We start from the raw sequence: 19,880 nt of genomic DNA, 5'->3' as shown, positions 1-19,880 counted from the left end.
CTACAATTTCCAGAGTGTTTTAACCTTGGAAAGGGGATGAGTTCAGAAATTAAATAGCCTATATTTTAAGACAGCAAAAACATCTCATTTAAGGAGCAATTAGTAGGAGATGTTTCGTCCAGTGCAGGATCCTGAACACCATACAAAGAAAACAAAAAAGGATTGATATTTGGTTAAAAAAATTATGAAAAGCAGCTCAGGTTTGGGGCTAAGCAACTTGACAGTTTTCTATCGGGAACACCTGAAAACCTTGGATTTGCATTGTGATGATGAAGCAAATGGATCTGATAACAAAGATACTCTGCCACTATACTTATAATCCCTTTCCTGGTAGTGGGTGTTATCTAGACCCAGGAAAGTCTCTTACATAACTTGACATTTGTCACACTTGTAAACTGAATTTCTGAGATAGCAGCTTTATTCATTTCCTTCCAACTGTGAAGAATCTCAGTGGGGTCTAGTTCTAGTAAGGAGTTTAGGATGTATCCCTTTCCAACAAAAATAGCAAAAGAAAGGAAAAGAAAAGAAAAAAAGAGAAAAATAAATACCATTCAATTGTATTTGCTTGCATTTAACTAGAATGTGAAATAGTGATAAAGGGGAGCAAGTTAAAAATAGCAAGACTCAACATCTAGCTAGCAAAATCTATGGATTCAAAAAAAGGGGGGAGGGGCGTCAGCAATGGCTGGTCAGGGGAGATGACAGAATCATTTCTAAAAAGCAAAAATTGAGCTTCCATGGCCTACAAGTGGGATGGTGCTTGTCTGCCAAGAAACAAAACCTAAACTTTTTTTCTTTTAAAATTTCCATATGTAAAAGTGCTGTGGAGAGAAATAGGAATCTTATTTCCCTATAAAACTACAATATAAAAACATGGGCAAAGGGCATATAATAGCTAATCAATTAATTACTTTGTTACCGTTATAACCAGTATTCGTAGAACAGCTAAATAAAATACAAATATCCAGAGCCAATCTAGTCTAATTCAGTCTAATTCTGGACCACCTGCCCTGCTTTTTAAAAAAGAATTACTTTACTTTTAATAGTTTTTATACAGAAAAATGAAAAAGAGAGAGGGATAAGAAGCCCCGTCCCTTAACAACAACAACAACAACAACAACAACAACAACAACAACAACAAAACCTGCTTAATTTCTAAAAAATTAAAGAACTTGGTTGTAGCCAAATCCTACTCAGAGTACACCCACTGAAAGGAATGTACAGTACCTAAATTAGCCATTATCATTAACTTCAATGGATCTACTCTGATTAGGATTAGCAATGGATGCAACCCTATTCAGAATAGATCCATTGACGTTAATGATGATTGGCAACTAGCACAGCTTCCCCATCACTTCCTTTAATATGGACCCGAGTTGCTTCTGACACATGTGAACGACTCAACAAAGGCTAATATAAATGAGCTGCCTGCCCAATGCTCTGCTGCTGTTAACCTTGGGAAGGAAAGGGTCAACAGGACTTTGCCCGCATTTGAGGAGAGAGCAAATAATGGTAAGATGTGCAGAAGAGGCCAGTAATCATGGGGTAGGGCTGGGAGGCTGTGGGGTTGAAGGCTGCCCACTCAAAAGGCAAGCCTGGCCACCCAAGGTGACCACCTCTGAGGAAGGCAGGAAACAGACTGTGGTTGAGGAGGACTAAGCCCTGCCTACTTACTACAGCTTTGTGTGCATCGGATGACAGGTGGTGCCAATACCCCTTGTGATGGACCTTCATCCCAGCAGAATAAAAGTGTACTTGGGAACACAATCGAGTTTCCAGCTTTAAACAAATAATGGCAGATTAACAAAACCAACAGTGCAATCCTACTCATGTCTGCTCAAACTAAGTTCCATTGAGTTAATTTAGACTTCCTCCCAAGTAAATGTGAATATGATTGCAGCAAATGCTAATAAACGAGGGCAAATTTAAGAATCAGTCAACCTGTGGAAAAACCTGGAAGTAGATGCATTCCTGGGCCACACACCTGCTTTGGATGATGATGCAGTCCTGATAAAGCCTGTCATACATGCAGATTTTGAGGTCAACGTTTGGATTGGGCACCCACACCGGCACAGACACAGAAACAGCAGTGGCACTGAAGGACAACTGAACACGAACAGATGTAAAGTTTCAGGGACAACACGGTCTTGTATGCTGAAAAAACATTTGCTGCCCCAAGCGTTCAGGTTCAAACTCTTCCCCGAAACTCTTGGAAGCCCAAATTACATACGAGAGTGGCCTATATGTTTGGTTAGTCTAGGGATGGGGAACGTTTGTGGCCCTCCAGATATCTTCCTTACCTGACCTTTGGCAACACTGGCTGGGGCTGATGGGAGCTAGAGTGCAACATTTGGAAAGCCACAGTTTCCCAAGCAGCTGGTAGAGTGCTTTGAAACTCTAATCAGCTTAGGGAGGAACCACCTTGTTTCAGAAAGCACTCACTTCAATAGGAACCTGGATAGGGCTACCCTCTTCTACCTTTTCTCTTCATTCTCCTTCTCTTGTGTGTCTTTTTAGTTCCTAAGCCCATGGGAGTGACCATTTCTTTCCAGTTTTGCTGTTGATGCCAGCTCTCTCATTTATCTGAAAAGTGTGTGGGGTGTGTGCGTGTGATAAATGAATATATGAATGAATGAATATCATATCACTTTGCTCTCACAGGAGGCAGAGATGGCCACCAATTGGATGGGTTGAAAAGAGGATGGAGGACAAGGCTATTAGCCACTGCCTCCACGGTTAGAAGCAGTAATGCTTCTGAATACCAGTTGCTGGAAACTGCGGGAGAGCAGAGTGCTATTGTGCTTGAATCTTGCTTGCGGATTTACCAAAGGCATCTGGCTGGGCACTGTGAGAACAGAATGCTGGACTAGACAGGCTGTTGTTCTGATCCAGCAGGCTCTTTTTATGTTCTTATGCTCAACTCTCCGAAAAAGCACCGTCACACTAAGAAGGGGCGCTAGTCAGAATTGCCTGCAGATCTTAGGGTGAAAAATACATTTTTGGAGGTGACCAAGGGCACTTCTAAATTGCCTGTTTATTGCAGATTCATTCCTATTTGTATGCAGGGAGCTTAGATGATGTTGCATCAAAGCAAGTGTTACCCTACACTTTCCAATGCATTTTCCCATCAAAATCTGTCACAAAAGTCTGATCATTGTGGGGAAACTTGGTTTGTTGTGCAAGACCTCCCAGTAAACTGTAATTGCACAATGTGATTTACTAGTACGAGGTTGAACCCCACTTGAAAATAGTGGCAGTCTGAAAGTGCCCTAATCAGGGGCCCTAGGCCTCCGTCAAACAGCTACAATACTGCAGCTGTTTGCTCTGGAGAAAAGGTGGCTGGATGCTTAACGCTTACTCCTTGAAAACCCTTTCCCTCGCTCAGGTTTCTGAATGTGCCTTTGCCACATCAGGGAAAAAGAACAGCTGTGGGGACTAGAAGACAGTGTTGCAAGGGGGGGTGGAATGGTGGGCAGTAGCTTTTGTGGCAGAAGGTCCCAGTTTGACTCCTGGGCATCTCCAGGTAGGGCTGGGAAAGAATCCTCCACGGAGAGCTCCTGCCAGTCAGTGTTGACAATGTGACACTATATGCTGGGCATCCCCAAACTGCGGCCCTCCAGATGTTTTGGCCTACAACTCCCATGATCCCTAGCTAACATGACCAGTGGTCAGGGATGATGGGAATTGCAGTCCAAAACCTCTGGAGGGCCGAAGTTTGGAGATGCCTGCTATATGCCCTGGCTTGATGTAAGACACCTTCCTATACTGCTCTTTTTACCTGCCACTTCCCCACTGCTAACTATGTTTTACTGCTGTTTGGCAGCAACCCAACTTCCCAGACCTGCTGAGTGCATATGTGGGCCTATCAGGTATATACTTCTGAACCTTCCAGAAGAGGGTTTCAAACCCATTTTGTCCTGAGCAAATTCTTCTAGAGCCATGCCTCCCCTGGCCACATCCCTCACCAGCCTTGCTTTGCACCCTCCCCTAGTGATTTTCCAAGCTGGAATGTTTATTTGAAGTGTGATAATACTTTTTGTTTGCCAAGTGTGTGTCTGACCAAACCCACCCTGGGAATGAAGACTCAGGAAAGTTCCCGATGAGAAAATGTGGCCCTTGTGCTGAAGAGCCCTCCATCCATTCCACAGCACATCCTAGCACCAGCACAAAAAGCAAACATAAGGCTCAGAGCAATAACTACTCACTGGTTTGCAGTCCGGGTTGTCAAAGGTAATCTCAAAATCAGCCTGCACAGCCCCAGGAATTGTTGGGGTGAACATAATCTGAAGTTTGACAGAGCTGAAGGGTCCAATATCACCTTCAGAAACCTGAATAATAAGCAAAAAAGAAGAGTAATGACAACTCAACTTTCTAAAAGTGGTTTGCGATTATTGCTTACTTTCACTTCCTTTTTATCTTCTCTGCATCTTTTCTCATCCATGTTTAAGTTGCATATGCACCATACATTTCCCACCTTCCCAAAGAATCCTAGGAACTGTACCCCACAGAGCAACAATTCCCAGTACCCTTTACAAACTACCAATCCCAGGATTCTTGGTGGTGGTGGTGGTGGGGTAAACTCTCTCTCTAGTGAAGTGTGTCTGTCTCCATCATTTACCTTCAGGAGGAATTTTAAAACATTCCTGTTTACCAAGCCATCTGGTGGCCGAAGGACACTGTTTCTGGCATTCCCAAGATCACTGGATGGAAGAATGTATTTTGACTGTAACTGCTTTATAATGTTTTTCCTTGGTCAAGTTACCGTAGTTGTTGAGATAACCTTTCTTATTGTGAGCTGCTTATTGGCACAGTGCACTATGGGAAAGTGCCACTAAAATAAAATAAACTACATGAAGATATCTCACCTAAGGTATTGGAGAGCCTCTCCATTCACCAATAAGCTCACAGGGTTATATCCAATGTTAGTCCAACCCAGAGTAGACTCACTGAAATTAACAGGTGTGACTAATTAGGTCCATTAATTCAAATTGGTCTACTCTGGGTAGGACTTTGTTAGCTACAACCTACAGTTTCTCTATCAATGCATTACCTTGCCCACTGTGAGCTCAAGTACTTCTTCCCTAGACTGCTGTTCCAGAGGTCTCTCAGCTGAAGGGATTCGTAGGCTTTCCCCAATGATGTCCGTTTCGGAAGCCAGGTTATCAAGTTGCTCTAAAAGGTAGACAAATGAGGAAACTCTGTAATGTTATTAACCATATTTATTTATTTGTCTCCACCTCCTGCCTCTAAAATGAAACTCAATGTGGCTTGTAAAATCAGACATTAAAAACAAATGTAAAAACAAGGGGGGGGGGGACAAAAACCCTGAAATGTTCACCAATTACATTATATAATATGCGGATCCAACTCAACCCCAACTCACTAAAAGAATTGACGAAAATGAAGATCCAAATGCCTGGGAGAACAACAGTGCTTTTGCCTGTTGCCTAAAACAGATAGTGATGATGTCAGCTGTGCCTCCCAAGAGAGCAACCACTGAGAAGGGGTACATGAGAATGGCCTCAGATGACAAAAGCAGGGTTGGTTCAGAGTTGGAGAACCTGTGGTTTTCCTGATGCTGTTGGACTACAACTCCCACCATCCCTATGTTCCTAGTCGGGGTTGGGGTTCTGCATGCCTCCTATATAGCATGTGTAGTCCCCCAGATACTGCTAGACTAATAATAATAAATAATAACAATAACAATAACAACAATAATAATATTTATTATTTATACCCCGCCCATCTGGCTGGGTTTCCCCAGCCACCCGCCCATCTGGCTGGGTTTCCCCAGCCACTCTGGGCGGCTTCCAACAGAAAAATAAAACACAGTAATCTATTAAACACTAAAAGCCTCCCTAAACAGGGCTACCTTCAGATGTCTTCTAAAAGTCTGGTAGTTAGTTTTCTCTTTGACATCTGATGGGAGGGCGTTCCACAGGGCGGGCGCCACTACCGAGAAGGCCCTCTGCCTAGTTCCCTGCAACTTGGCTTCTCGCAACAAGGAAACTGCCAGAGGCCCTCGGTGTTGGACCTCCCACCATCCCTATTGGCCATTTGTGGCAGGAACTGGTGGGAGTTGGAGTTGAACATCTGGTGGGCCATAGGTTCCTCACCACTGCTATAAAACGAAACATGACTCTTCAGACAATAATACTAGAACCAACAGCCTCCTGAGCTCTGCAAAATTATCTAAAGCATGCTTGCTCCTTGATGGTGTTTTGTAGAGGAAGTTGATGCGATGAGTGATTTCTCTTGGCAATCATAGAATACTCCAGCTGTTCCTTTCTGACTTCTAGAAACTGCTTCCAAAGGGCTGGTGCTGCAACACCAAAAGCCCAGTTCCTAGTGTGTACAAAAAGCATAGTTGCTGGGCAGCAATCTATGGGGTAAGGAGGTCCCTTTGGCAACCTGTCCCAAGTCATGTAGGGCTGACATCAAAACACTGCACTGTCTTTGGTAGCATATTGGCCACCAGTGAAGCCCTCTCAGTAGAGGTGTTATATGGTGTTTGCAGAATGTCTCAGTTAACATCCTAGCATTCATGAACAATAAATGAGAGTGAGCTATTGGGATAGGTGGCAGTTATTGCCCTCCCCCTCCCTATTGCTTTCACCACCCCAAGAGTTATGAGAGATAGTGGGCAAATGAAAAACATATTATAAAGGTGTGCAAGTACTGCTTGTCCTCTCCAGGCCTGCAAATGATTGGGCCCAAAGGGTGAAAGCAGGGGAGGTAAGGGTGGCAAGAAACTGTAGCAGCAGATGATTCTAGTCAGAATTGGGCTTTCTACTAGAACTGTACACAGGACCCTGATGATCGCTGGAGACTGATTCATTAGGGTGAATGACTCACAGTCTGCCCTCAGCCAGGCCGCACGTGCCTGCATTCTTAAAGCCAGTCCATGGGACTGGCATTGTCCATCACCTTCCTTCCCCTTAGTCTCACAGTTTCCCCCTAGGGAATTCAGCTGGGAGGAGGCAGAGGACACAATTGGAATTATTGGCTCTGCCTGTCATTGGTCTTTGCTGTGTCCAGGGGCGTAGCCAGGATGAAAATCAGGGAGGGGCCAAGGGGCGGGGGAGGGGCCACAGCGGGGCAAGGAAAGCTCCCTTCTCCCTTGCCAGCTTTCCCTCCTCCCCCTCCTTGAACGGCAGGGGCGAGGGGGAGCCAGGATCAGCCCGAAATCGGGCTGCTCCGATCCCCTCCTCCCCCTCTGCAATCGCCGGGGCAGGTGGAGGGAAAGCGGTTGCCTGGCTTTCCCTCTGCCCGCCCCACAGCCAGTCGGCTAGAAGGGACGTCTCCCTTCTCCCTTGCTGGCTGTGGAGCGGGCGGAGGGAAAGCCAGCCAAACGCTTTGCGCGGCTCTGGGGCTTTCCCTCCACCCGCCCCACAGCCAGCCAGGGAGATGGCACCGGGCGGGCAGCGGGGCAGGCTGGCCAGCGGCCCTGCTTCTAGGGGGGGCAATTGCCCCCTCCTGCCCCCCTGCCTACGCCCATGGCTGTGTCTGTGATTGGATCTGGCTCTGTCTACTATTGGGTCTCCCTGCCTTCTGCCCTACCAGTCCCAACAGGCACCAGCCGCCACTGCTATTGCTGCTGTATTGCACTGGCAACTTGTTTTAACTGTACAGTTCAAATCCCACAGACTAGAGTTTTGTTGAAAAGCAGCACAGCAGGGCAACTGTGGCACAGGCAGCATTTGATAAGCACAAAAAATGGGGGAGCAAATATTTCCAAACTGAATGGCTTTATTTTCTCCAAAATAAATAAACTCGATGACGCTTTTGAAACATTTAAAAGCTGGGGAGAGAAACTTACACAATTTATCGTTGTGTCACTTTGTTCATAAAATTGCAGGTTGTAAAAATAAACTTGTCACCTGGTTCTTGCTTTTTGAGATGTGGGTGTTTCAGATAATTTCTAGGAGAACAGTGATAATGATTCTGTATCCATGGGAAGAAATCTTTGGAGGTTTTGTACTTTAGGGGAAACTGCCATTGCCTGCTCAGGCCAGGGTTGCAGGAATACGCACCTTGAGGTGCTCCTGGATAATTCTTTGTCATTAGAGGACCAAGCGACCCCAGAAGGTTGGGAATGCTGTCCTTGGGCTGAAAAGGATTCCCCACTGCTGTTTTAGCCCCCTTCCCAAGTGATCATTCTCTCTCCTTGCAGGTCCATGCAGATTGGGGGGGGGGGAAATCCAAAATCCATAGTAGGGTAATAATGTTATTAGGCAGCTAACCCAAATGTCACAAAATGGCAAGGCGAGCATGATTTTGATTTCTTCAGAACTATTGAACAAGCCAAGTTTTGAAGGAAGGAAGCTTTTTTAAAACAAAAACAAACCAGGCACAAACAGTATCTGCAAGATTTTTTTCTACTTATACTTTTACTTATACTCTTGGAATTTACCTTAAAATCCCTTAAACCAGAAACCTTACCCAAATAGTCAGGAAAAGGGGTGTGGTGAATAACCTCTTCAGAGCGGTTAAGAGAAACTGTTTCCTTGTCGCCAGTGAAACGCCCCATACTAAAGTTGCTGTCTTTCTTAACACCAGTTGTTGTTTCGACCACAGGGGCACAAACCTAATTGGGAAATATACAAAAAGCTCTTGGGTTTAAGAATTCCAATTATTTTCAGATGGACTAAGATTTGATTTATCATATTTCTATGCTGCTTTTCATTCAGATGAAACTCAAAGCCTCTTGCAAACAATCAATAACAGTAACGTAATAGAACATCACAAATACAGCATAAATAAAATAAAACTCATGAACAAATTATCAGTAAACTTTATGGTTGAGTAGGGATTTGAACCCTGGTCTCACCAGCTTCTAGTCTGACTCTCTAACCCAGGCGTCGGCAATGTTTTCCGGCCGTGGGCCGGAGCATTCACACGGACTCTTGTCCGTGGGCTGGACATGGGCCGGACATGTGCAGAAGTGATTTCCGGTGCCGCGCTGTCCATCTCTGGAACACTGGAAATGGCTTCTGTGCATGTCTGCGACTGCACAGAAGCAATTTCCGGTGCTGCGATGCCCATGTCCGGAACACCGGAATGTTCACAGCTTCTGCGGCTGCGCAGGCGCGATTTCCAGCTTCGCTCGGCAAGTCCCCGCGCTGCGCTGGTTTAGCACAGCGCACAGGGGACTTACCAAGCAGGCAGCTCGGTTCATGGGCAGCCCATGGGCCAGATAAACGGCCTTTGTGGGCAGCATCCGGCCCATGGGCTCGATGTTGCTGACCTATGCTCTAACCATTACACCACAGTGTGCATGCACATGAAAGCTCATACCAATGACAAACTTCGTTGGTCTCTAAGGTGCTACTGGAAGGAATTTTTTTATTTTGTCCCAACACAGTATTGATCAGTCTGGCCTCCATATAGGGGTATTTCCTGGACAGCTACTAAGCCTTTTGATTCTGAAGGGGGGAAACCATCAGTAGACACAGAACAGGACCATCCACATAAGAACACCAGAAAAACCTGCTTGATCAGGCCAGTGGCCAGTGACTCATCTAGTCCAACATCCTGTTCTCACACTGGCCAAGCAGATGTCTTATGGCAGGGGTGGCCAACTCCCAAGAGACTGCAATCTACTCACAAAGACTGGCAGTGATCTACCCCCTTTTGGGGGGTTCAGGTCAAAGTTGTTCAGCTATTTTTAGAGGAGCAAAACTTGTTGAGCGATCTACCAGTGATCTACCACAGACATCCAATGATGTTACCTGTTGGATGTGCCTGTCTTATGGGAAATATGCAAGCAGGACTTCAGCACAGCAGCACTTTCCCCACTTGCGATTCCCCGAGACAGGCTGCCTCTGAAAGAAGGGGGTGGAACACATTCATCATGAAGGGATTGATTGAGAAATAGATAAGATATAAGAGATAATACAGTCAAGAGATTGGTAACAGATGAGATAAGCAAGGAAAAGGATAATATAAAAGATAAGAGATAAGAATAGATAAGAGATAGGAGAGATAAGAGGTATGTACAACAAATGTCCATATAGTTAAAGCTATGGTTTTCCCAGTAGTGATGTATGGAAGTGAGAGCTGGACCATAAAGAAGGCTGATCGCCGAAGAATTGATGCTTTTGAATTATGGTGCTGGAGGAGACTCTTGAGAGTCCCATGGACTGCAAGAAGATCAAACCTATCCATTCTGAAGAAATCAGCCCTGAGTGCTCACTGGAAGGACAGATCCTGAAGCTGAGGCTCCAATACGTTGGCCACTCTCATGAGAAGAGAAGACTCCCTGGAAAAGACCCTGATGTTGGGAAAGATTGAGGGCACAAGGAGAAGGGGACGACAGAGGACGAGATGGTTGGACAGTGTTTTCAAAGCCACCAACATGAGTCTGGCCAAACTGTGGGACGCAGTGGAAGACAGGAGTGCCTGGCATGCTCTGGTCCATAGGGTCACGAAGAGTCGGACATGACTAAATGACTAAACAATAACAAAGCTATATATGATAGAAGATAAGAGATATAAGAGATAAGAGATAAGAGATAAGAGGAGGTTGTTTGTATGTAAAGAGGCAGATAGGCAGGTGGGAATTGGCTGACAACTGAGCTTGGTGGGGCGGCCTCCACAGAGAATATGAAAGGAAATGTCAGTGCTATATAAAACCTTGCCTTCTGTATCGTGAGTTCCAGGGCCATTACTCCTCAAACACTGCACCATATATTGCATAATACCAGGGTATTTGTTGGGGGGGAAATACTCTTGAACAACATAATAGCCAGGAAACTCTGGAGAAATATATGGTGAACGAGCAGAAGCAGCCACTGACCTCAGTGTTGCTGCCATACTAAAGTAAACTGCCCTAATCTCTGAATGGCACAAATGGGGAATGTAGGAGTCTCAGTTTAGAGCAATTTTTCATTTGTTCCAAAATGAAAGAGGGCTCATAGTGCTCATAATGATCAAGGAGCTTGATGTTTATGGTTGTGGTAACTGCCTGATCTCTGCTCCATTTAAGTTAGTCATCAAAGCGTTCACTGGCTTATCCCAAAAAAGGTTCCTGGGAAAAACACACACCTTGATTTGATAAAACTGTAACAAACAAGGCATGGGCAGTTTGGAACAGAGAAATTTGTTCATTTCAGTTTCTCATTTTCACAATTCAGTTCAGCTGCCCCCATTTCCAAAGTTTGCTAAAAAAAATTAAGTTCGCACAAAGTTTGTATGCATTTGCTGCATACAAGCAATTTTTGCAGACCAATTCCCTCAATATAATGTGGTTTTGTACATCATTTCCCACAATATGAGCATTGTTGTGCTTTTTTGTAAACATGTTTTGGTTGGGCAGATGCACCAAAAATTCAAAGCAGTGTAAATTTTCAAGTGATAACTGCGTTTCACTTTGATGAATGGTTCAGGAAGTTTGGTATGTTTATATTAAAATGCAAATGAAATATGTTTCTCCTCTATCCCTATGTTCAGTCTGTACCCCACCGCATCCCACAAGAAATCTTATCAGAATGCTTTCTTTCTTTCCTTAAAAGTCTTGCCTAAAAATCAATCATTAAGCTTGCTTTAAGTTTTCGTATTTCTAGTAGCAACTTTAGGCTGGGGGGAAATAATATCACTGGGCTAGACTCTTGGATCCTATAAGGAAGCCAATCCAGAGCAAAAGCAATAGAGAAGAAACTCTGAATTGCAAACTCATCAGGAAAGGATTCCTGCTTCCAAGCAGGCTTAAGGGAAACGACAGTCCAATCTCTCTGGGAAGGGAGCACCTATCAATGACTAGTTTGAGATCTGCCGATCTATGTTGCTTGGAGCTCTCAACTGAGGAGGGCTTACAATGACTGTTTTGTCGATGGAAGGTGGTGCAGTCACATTATGTTGCACCATTGCAGTGTGTGTAGTGTCAGCTGCTTTGCGGAGCTGGAATCTTGTTCCCAAGGCGCCAGAGTTCGTCAAGGTGATGGTCCGTGAAATTGTCTCTCCCACCACATGAGTGCCAAAGTCAATGAGCTCTTTATCTAGTGCCAGCTGAAAAGAGAGGGAGAGAGGGAGGAAACATAATTACTACTGTCCTAGATAGGCAGTAATGTCAGTTAAATGAACGGCTACCATTTCAAGCACAAGACCTTAAAATCCTTATTGCCGCTTCAAAAGGCAATGTCACAGTGGGATCTTTTCCCCTTGACTGTTGCATGGAAGCTACAGCAGATTTATAAATCAATGATTTTTTTTTTTTACAAAAGGAAAAATGATATCAAATTTTAAAGAATGTAAACCATTAAAAAAAAAACCCATCTAAATACTACAGATTGCACTCAGTGTTCATCCTACTCAGAGCCAGGATTAAGGCCCATTAAGTTCAGTGGATCTACTCTGAGAAGAAATCACTAGGGTTCAACCCAACATCTCTCATACACAATTAGGTTAATACTAAATCTTGATAAAAGCATGAGTCCAAGTTTAATCTCTAAATTAAATCAATGCTTCTACTACGTACATCAAGTTAGAGGACGCTTTTCTATGTAAATGAACAACTCACCGAATCATTCATCAAATATGAATATTAACACTCTAACTGGAGGGGTTACAGGACCCCTCCAGAATGATGAACCCATCCTGCACTAATTACTTCTACATTCCACAAAGTACATTCATACAAATGTCTCTATCCATTTGGTGAGCACAGGACAGAATATTACAGCACCTTCCACGGTACAGTAAAGATAATGCTTATTTTTAATAAACTTTGTATTTGGATATCAGGTCTGCTACTTGCCCCCAATACTTCATCCTCCGACCTGCTGCCTCAGTGATACGCCTTCTGGGATGGGGCATTAGCTATATTCATAATTCAGCTATTTTAGTATTTAGGCACGTTTGTTGTGCTGCTCAGTTTTGACATTTAGTGACAAATAAGAGATCCAGCTAACCAATTTATTAAGCAATTCATTTCCTGCCAATTTGCTGCTAAGTCAGGGGGCACATTTCTAAACTTGGCAATGCTGATTGCCATGGAGAGCCAGCAAGATATGATTCTCGCCCAAGCGTTGAATACTTGTCATGGTTTATTTGATGGGAAAGGAAGAAATTATTTATGAAACATCCCTGATAAGGGAAAAACACACACACACACACGGCAAAATCCGAAATGCATAAGGAGAGCCCTGCTGGATTAGGACAACCCTTTTCTCACAGTGGCCATCTGCTAACATTGTCCTTCAAGATGGCTGTCTAATTGCAAACTTTTTTAATAATAATTTTATTGAATTTTCAAATTATAACAACAAATTTTCCACAAATCTTAATTGAACAATTTATATATCCATATTTCTCCCCTCCCCCCTCTTTGGCTTTCCCCGTATTTCCGTATTAATTTATTAAACAAATTCTATACCCTGCTGGTTTTACCTCTTATATAGTTGTGAAAGTTTAGTCAAAACCTGCCAATGGTTCCAAATGTTTATACTGTCTTTTTATATAGTTTATAAATGGTTCCCACTCCTTTTTGAAATCGATGTTGTCTCTCATGTATCTAATTGCAAACTCTTGAATAGTCCTGAGGTCCTTCTGTGGTCAGAAAGTAGCACAGAACACATGTACACTGGAATAAACATCAGACTGATCCTATCAACTTCAGGCCTTGGGTGCAGTGATGCACTTACAGGCTTGTGTTTGGGACAGAGGTCCACTCACCAGGCCTCACACAGCAAAACTAGTAGGAAGGCTCAGAAGTGAGGCATGTCTGCAGAAGGAACAAGCAGCAATGCACTACATAGACTCAGCCTAGCCTACCTCACAGGGTTGTTACGGAGATTAAAATGGGGTGGAGGAGAAACATGTGCACCACTATGAGCTCCTTGGAGCAAAAGGTGGGATATACATTGAATAAGTAAACAAACAAACAAACAAACAAACAAACAAATAAACAGCAGAAGCTGGTAACCTGGAGCAAAATTACCCCTTTGCTGGTTTCCCACAATTTGCCTTTGAAGAATTAAAATGCTGCTACCTTGCAATGCCTTGATAGCAAGCACATGTTGTGGAACTAATCATGTCCTTGGTTGTACAAGGAGCTTGTTTAAGCATCTATGTTTAATAAGAGTGACTGTCCTTGATGGAACTGTGCGTCCAATGCCTAAAAATAATGCGTTGACGTCCTTTCCCCTCGAATAGCTAGCTTGATAAAATTCTCAAAAGGCTCCCAACAATGTATCAGCAATAAATAAATAAACAAACAAAAGGTTCATAAACTTTTATTGCAAGCTGTTGGTTAGATTTCAAGATGCTGTTGTTTTCCACTGCACAGCTAATTTTAGGAACAAATTCTCTGAAGTTGTTGTCTTTGAGCATTATACTCAAGTGCACTTTTAAATGGAACCACCTACATGTGTTTTTGCAGCACTGGCACCTGTAGTCTTAAAAAGAGAAAACACTATAGCAATACGTATTATTTAAAATTTAAAACAGAGAACTTCTGTGTGCTTGGGACTACCCTGTTCTCTGCAGTTTTTCTGAGGCTTTCCTCCAAGTGGCGCTATGCAAAGCAGGTCCCTTTCAGTAATGGCACCAATTGTGTGGAATGTCAGGTTTTACAACATACTCCTTTCACTGCCATGGTCAAGAGTGGTTTTCCCTGCCCTGAAGGGCTTTAAAGTCAATTCTTTTCAGACCCTTTTCAAGGGAGACGACTTGAATGTGAGTGGAGAAAACTCCAGTCGAATGAAGTCAAACACTGGTTAGGACTCATCATCGAGCCAACCTAGTGGCAGTGAAGGCAGAAAAGGCATACTTTGTTGTCTCCATTGCCTCCTCGCTGTGCTGTTCAGCAGAGCTTTTCCAGATAGTGCGGGTCCTTTTAAAGTCTGGCCCAAAGGAGATGACAAAACCAACAGTAGTTTGCTGTGACTTGTTTGCCAAGCATTTTGAGGATAAAATCAATGGCGACTGCTTGGACCTTGACTCCACTGTAAAAGCAGATGAAGCTCGAGAGTCTAGTCCAGAGTCTAGTCCTGTTATGTTGGATGAGTTTAAATAGTAAGGCTTGAGGATGCAGACAAGGTGCTTGGATCATTCAGAGCAACCACTTGCGCTCTGGACCATTGCCCCTCTTGGTTGATAAAACTAGCAGGTAAGGGACAGCTGGTTGTATGAAGAAGGTGATTAATGCTTTCTTGCCAAGAGCGGGTGATACCTGCTTGCTTGAAGGGGGCAGTGGTAAAACCACTCCTCAGGAAACCCTCCCTGGATTCAAAAAATCTATGTAATTATCAGCCAGTTGCCAGTCTCCCGTTCTTGGGCAAGGTTCTGGAGCAGTTAAATCTGATTAGGTAAAGGGACCCCTGACCATTAGGTCCAGTTGTGACCGATTCTGGGGTTGTGGCGCTCATCTCGCGTTATTGGCTGGGAGCCGGCGTACAGCTTCCAGGTCATGTGGCCAGCATGACAAAGCCGCTTCTGGCAAACCAGAGCAGCACACGGAAATGCCGTTTACCTTCCTGCTGTAGTGGTACCTATTTATCTACTTGCACTTTGACGTGCTTTTGAATTGCTAGGTTTGCAGGAGCTGGGAGCGAGCAACGGGAGCTCACCCCGTCGCAGGGATTTGAACTGCCGACCTTCTGATTGGCAAGCCCTAGGCTCTGTGGTTTAACCCATAGCACCACCCGCGTCCCTAAGTCTGATTAAAGGTAAAGTCTGATTAGTGAGGGGTTAATGCCATAGAGTAAGCTGTTCTGCCAGTCTTAGCTGGGTCACTCACTCTCACCTTGGGAGGAAGGTAGTCAGGTCTATTGCTCTTCATCTTACCTGAGAAGCTCAGAACCTAAAGTGGTATGAGCTGGTTGCTCCAAGTTCTGACAACATGGCGTTAACAAGCCTCTCTCTCTTCCTATACCAATAATTTAAGAACTTTCACCACTGTAACTAAGCCAGGTTTTCATGCTTGTGCAACTTTTAATGATTGCTGTATGGAAAAATCACATGAATCTGACCTTTGAAGAGTTCATAAGTAGAACATTTTAAACTTGCCAAGCATGTGGCCTTTTCCTATGCTAGTGGAAGAGGGGAACTTCGGAAGAAACCGAGAAGAGCATATTTTAAAGGTCTAACAGCCTACATTTCCATGCTTTCCTATGTTTCATATTTGTGATTTTAAGTATCTGCTGGGGTTTTCTCACCAAAGAGTACTTGCCCTAAACCTGGATCTTGGCATCCAGGAAATTCTCCTTTTATGCTTTTTCCCCACTTGCCACTGACACTTGCTTCAACAGAGGCGGTGGTGAACTGAGGCCTTCTGAGCTTCTGTCTCCTGTCCACCTTCCCTATGCTTCACCCTCTTTGTTAGAGAACTAGAGACTCTTAAATAGCCAAACCTATCACCTGAAAATGGGCACTTCTCTGTTACTCCATGGTCTTCTGCTTGGAACACTCTCCATACCAACAGACTGGTGTGTGTAGGAGTGCCAAGGCTCCACTCATTGTAGCTATGGAGACAACAGCTGTTCCCGCTTTGGAGCGCTGCTATGCTGACCTGATTAGAGTTACAAGGCAGCAGCTTTCTTAAAGGAAGCTAATAAGGGGAGGAGGGGTGGAGCCAAGCATTCTGGAACGCAAGCCTCAAACTTCAGGAAATCTCACCAGGAGACGGTACTGGGCTTGGCAAGTGGTGGGCACCCTCAGGACAGAGCAGCCCGTGTGTTCCAGTGGCCACTTCATTCCCTCCTGAAGCTGAGAGACGGTGGTGCTCTACAACCCCGTGGTCACCACCAGCTCAGCCACAGCCAGGGCTTGGGACTGGTCTAATTCTTCTTAAGGCCAGATATATCTCCTCCCTACTTAAGTTAGATGAAATCTTGAATTCTTGCACCAAGGAAACAACTTGCTCCGATAAAGCTTAAGAGCAGATTGAACCTTTTTAAGACTATGCCTCCACACTACCTTTCCTGGGCTCTGCCCCCCACTTTGTGGATAACTTTAGTTTCTTAGTGGGCCAGCCCTCTGGTTGGAAGAGAGCACCCCTCCTCTGTCCCAAAGCCTCTTGCTTGTTGTGCTTCCTGCACCTCAGAACGGGTAAGGTCCTGTGAGGGGACATTCAGCTCCTCGGAGGAAGGTGCCAATGAATGAACTGGCTCTGCCAGTCTTCACTCTGGCTCCGCCTACTTTTGGCTGTCTTCTGCCCTAACAGTACCAGTAGCTACCAACGTTTGCTGCAACTGGATAATGAATTTAAGGTACTTGGAACACCTGTAAAGTGCTATACAAAATGTTAAGCGTTGCTTTTACTACTTCAGCATTTTATAACTGTGCACAACAGGAAGTCACAAGTGACTTGGGTTGCAGTTCCACAGAAAAGTCACCAAAACATATGCAGAAATTGTGTTTACTCTAGAATAAATGGTGTGTGTATTTGCTGCATTAAAAAGGAGAGAGAATGCAACCACTTTCCGTCCCTCTATTTACTTTCATTCCTATTTCCTGAAACAGGGCTGTCTCATCCAAAGATTCAAGGATAGGTATTGGACTCACCACACTCTTCTTGGTTGAACATTTGAGTGGGATTGAGAAGGAGCCGATCTGAGATAAAAATGTGACTTCTCCTTCAAGATCTTGGTTTACCTTAAAAGGAAACAAAAAATGCCCATCAGAATCTAGTTATACCCGCCAGTAAATTAAGCATTGCTTTAGACTATTTTAAGGGGTTAATAAAAAGTGTGCAATGTTTTGCAGGATAACAGCAAGTATTACAGTCTTTCCCTATATAGCCCTAGCTCTGGAATTAAGGCAGATTCACCCAGTCCTATTTGCATAAGCTTTTAACCATAATCAGTATCAGCTGTCCATAAGCACTTCTTATTGGCAACTGTGCTATTGTTTACTTACACACTGTTTAATTGGGCTGTAGTTTCTTTTTTCTTTTTTAATTGCTATAACTTCATACTGCTTTATATCTATTATGGATGTCAACTTGAAAGCTGTATTAGTGGGTATACAACCACGGTGAAGAACTTCAGGCCTGGGGGCAGAATGCGGTCCTTCAAGCCTCCCTAACTGGCCCTCAAAAGTCTCACCTAGCCACACACCCTTTCCCCAGGCACCCTTTCCCTGCTTCATGCCCCCTAGTGTTTATGCCTGGTTGGTACATGTCTTTGCTCCTTGCTTGGTTTTAAATAAAAACACTGAAGGTCAAACTAGCCTCACATTTAAACTCTTATCATCCCACAGCAGCCCTGAGTGAATCCTTGCTGTTTGCATTGCACTAATGGAAACTTTTCCCACCAACTGAAGTTTTTTCTTCTAATGCAAATTGCAGGCATGCCGCCCCTGTCCCACCCAGGTTGGAACATCTGCATAAAACAAAAGGGTTAAAGCCCCTTAACTTCTATGTGAGGGTTCTAATCCCAAACTCCTACATCTGCTAATTTGTGTAGTATTGTGGGTATATCCAATAGGTGTGCATGGGAAAGTAGGGCATGTAACATTGTGAATGGACACTGCCACTGCTGGTTGGCTATGGCTGAAAGTATAGCCACACCTGCCTTAGGTGTCTATTAAAGCAAACAGGAGGGAAGCATTTGCTCCATGGTCCCTCTTTAGATGCATTTATGGGAGGGACTGCAGCTCATGCAGCAAGTTCCAGGTCCCCCCCCCCATTTTTAAAAATATCACTTTTTATTTGCAAATAAAACAGAAGAAAAAGAAGAAATAGTTTTAAAAATGAACTCCATTGCCAGATAACATTAGTAACAATATTCCATCAATCCTGATTTAAATGTATGAATATAGGTTGCCCATAAAAGTATCTGAACGAAACAGATGATTACGAACCACACAATCAAATGTAGAATAGTCAGTGAGATCTTCAAATCACTGGTGGGTATTTCTCCTTCCAACCTTACAGGATTCTCAGGACTCACTTCTGATGTCCATCTGTTAGTCCCCACTCCACAAGAGTATAATGTAGGAGCTTATGAACATTCACAAATGTCAAGGATTTATCCAAGACAACATTGATGTGAGCAGTAATTTCTGATCAGAAAGAAAACACTGCAGCAATTTCAGTGCTCCATTAGCAACACCTGTCTGAACTGTCTGAATTCCTTCCTATGGAGGTGCTGTGGAGTCCAGTAATCCCAAACAAACTTTTGTTGCCTCAATCTCCATTTTAAATCAAAAGAAATTCTGCACACCAATGATAAAGCAACATTCCATTGCAGTACCTGGAATCCTGAAGGGCTACAGTCATTCAGAGTGGCTAACATTGGGACAGAGAAATACTCTGTCCTGGGGGGGGGATAGCTTTCTATACTCCTAATTCTTCCTCAGTTCAACAAGAAAACATTTCAAAATGTCAGCTCTCTATGACTGGTACAGTTATAAAACAGAATGATGGAATTTCACAGTTTGCAAAAAGCAGATCAACCTTGTGTGACTCTTCACTTAATCCTTTTGCTATCATGAAATTTGAAATGCCATTTAATCAGGATGAATGTATGGCACGCCTACCATAGGTTTAAAGGTCACCCCTACTTCGCAAGAGAGTCCAGAAGACATTGGGCCCGGAGGATCAAAGCTACAGTGGGAAATGAAAGACAGAATTAGATGACCATTTGAAAGACTTATTTGTGCTGTTCTTGTAACAGCAGCAAGCAAAAGATGTGACTAAAATCATTTTAATCAATCAAGGTTTTTTTAAAAATGAATCAGCTGTCATTTTCCAAATTAACTGACAGGTATTTAAAATTCGCATATATTTTGAAAATTACTGAAACTTCAGTGCAGAGACCTTTTTGAGACCTACATTAGTACATTTGCTCTTTGAGAGATTATTATTCAGTGTTCAAAGGCAACAACAGATTTAATGTTTTCTTTTACAGTCCTTATTAAAATAAAGGAGAAATGGTCTT

General features: G+C 43.7%; 1 protein-coding gene across 3 annotated transcripts in view; it reads right to left on the bottom strand.

The window, feature by feature from the left end:
* The window catches only part of CFAP74 (cilia and flagella associated protein 74), an 80,790-nt gene that overhangs the window by 29,284 nt on the left and 31,626 nt on the right, over nucleotides 1–19,880 (bottom strand). For all 3 annotated transcript variants that reach the window (XM_060276180.1, XM_035120977.2, XM_060276181.1), the window contains exons 15-21: nucleotides 19,480–19,546; nucleotides 17,503–17,592; nucleotides 11,815–12,006; nucleotides 8,443–8,587; nucleotides 5,051–5,172; nucleotides 4,206–4,328; nucleotides 1,985–2,106 (exon numbers count right to left, since the gene is read on the bottom strand). In XM_060276180.1, coding sequence (XP_060132163.1) covers nucleotides 1,985–2,106; nucleotides 4,206–4,328; nucleotides 5,051–5,172; nucleotides 8,443–8,587; nucleotides 11,815–12,006; nucleotides 17,503–17,592; nucleotides 19,480–19,546 — 861 coding nt within the window. The remainder of the gene's footprint in view (nucleotides 1–1,984; nucleotides 2,107–4,205; nucleotides 4,329–5,050; nucleotides 5,173–8,442; nucleotides 8,588–11,814; nucleotides 12,007–17,502; nucleotides 17,593–19,479; nucleotides 19,547–19,880) is intronic.

The sequence above is a fragment of the Zootoca vivipara genome, chromosome 6 (genome assembly GCF_963506605.1).
Source record: "Zootoca vivipara chromosome 6, rZooViv1.1, whole genome shotgun sequence".
Taxonomy (NCBI): domain Eukaryota; kingdom Metazoa; phylum Chordata; class Lepidosauria; order Squamata; family Lacertidae; genus Zootoca; species Zootoca vivipara.
The sequence above is the reverse complement of the archived record's forward strand: the minus strand, read 5'-3'. Positions and strand labels throughout refer to the sequence as shown.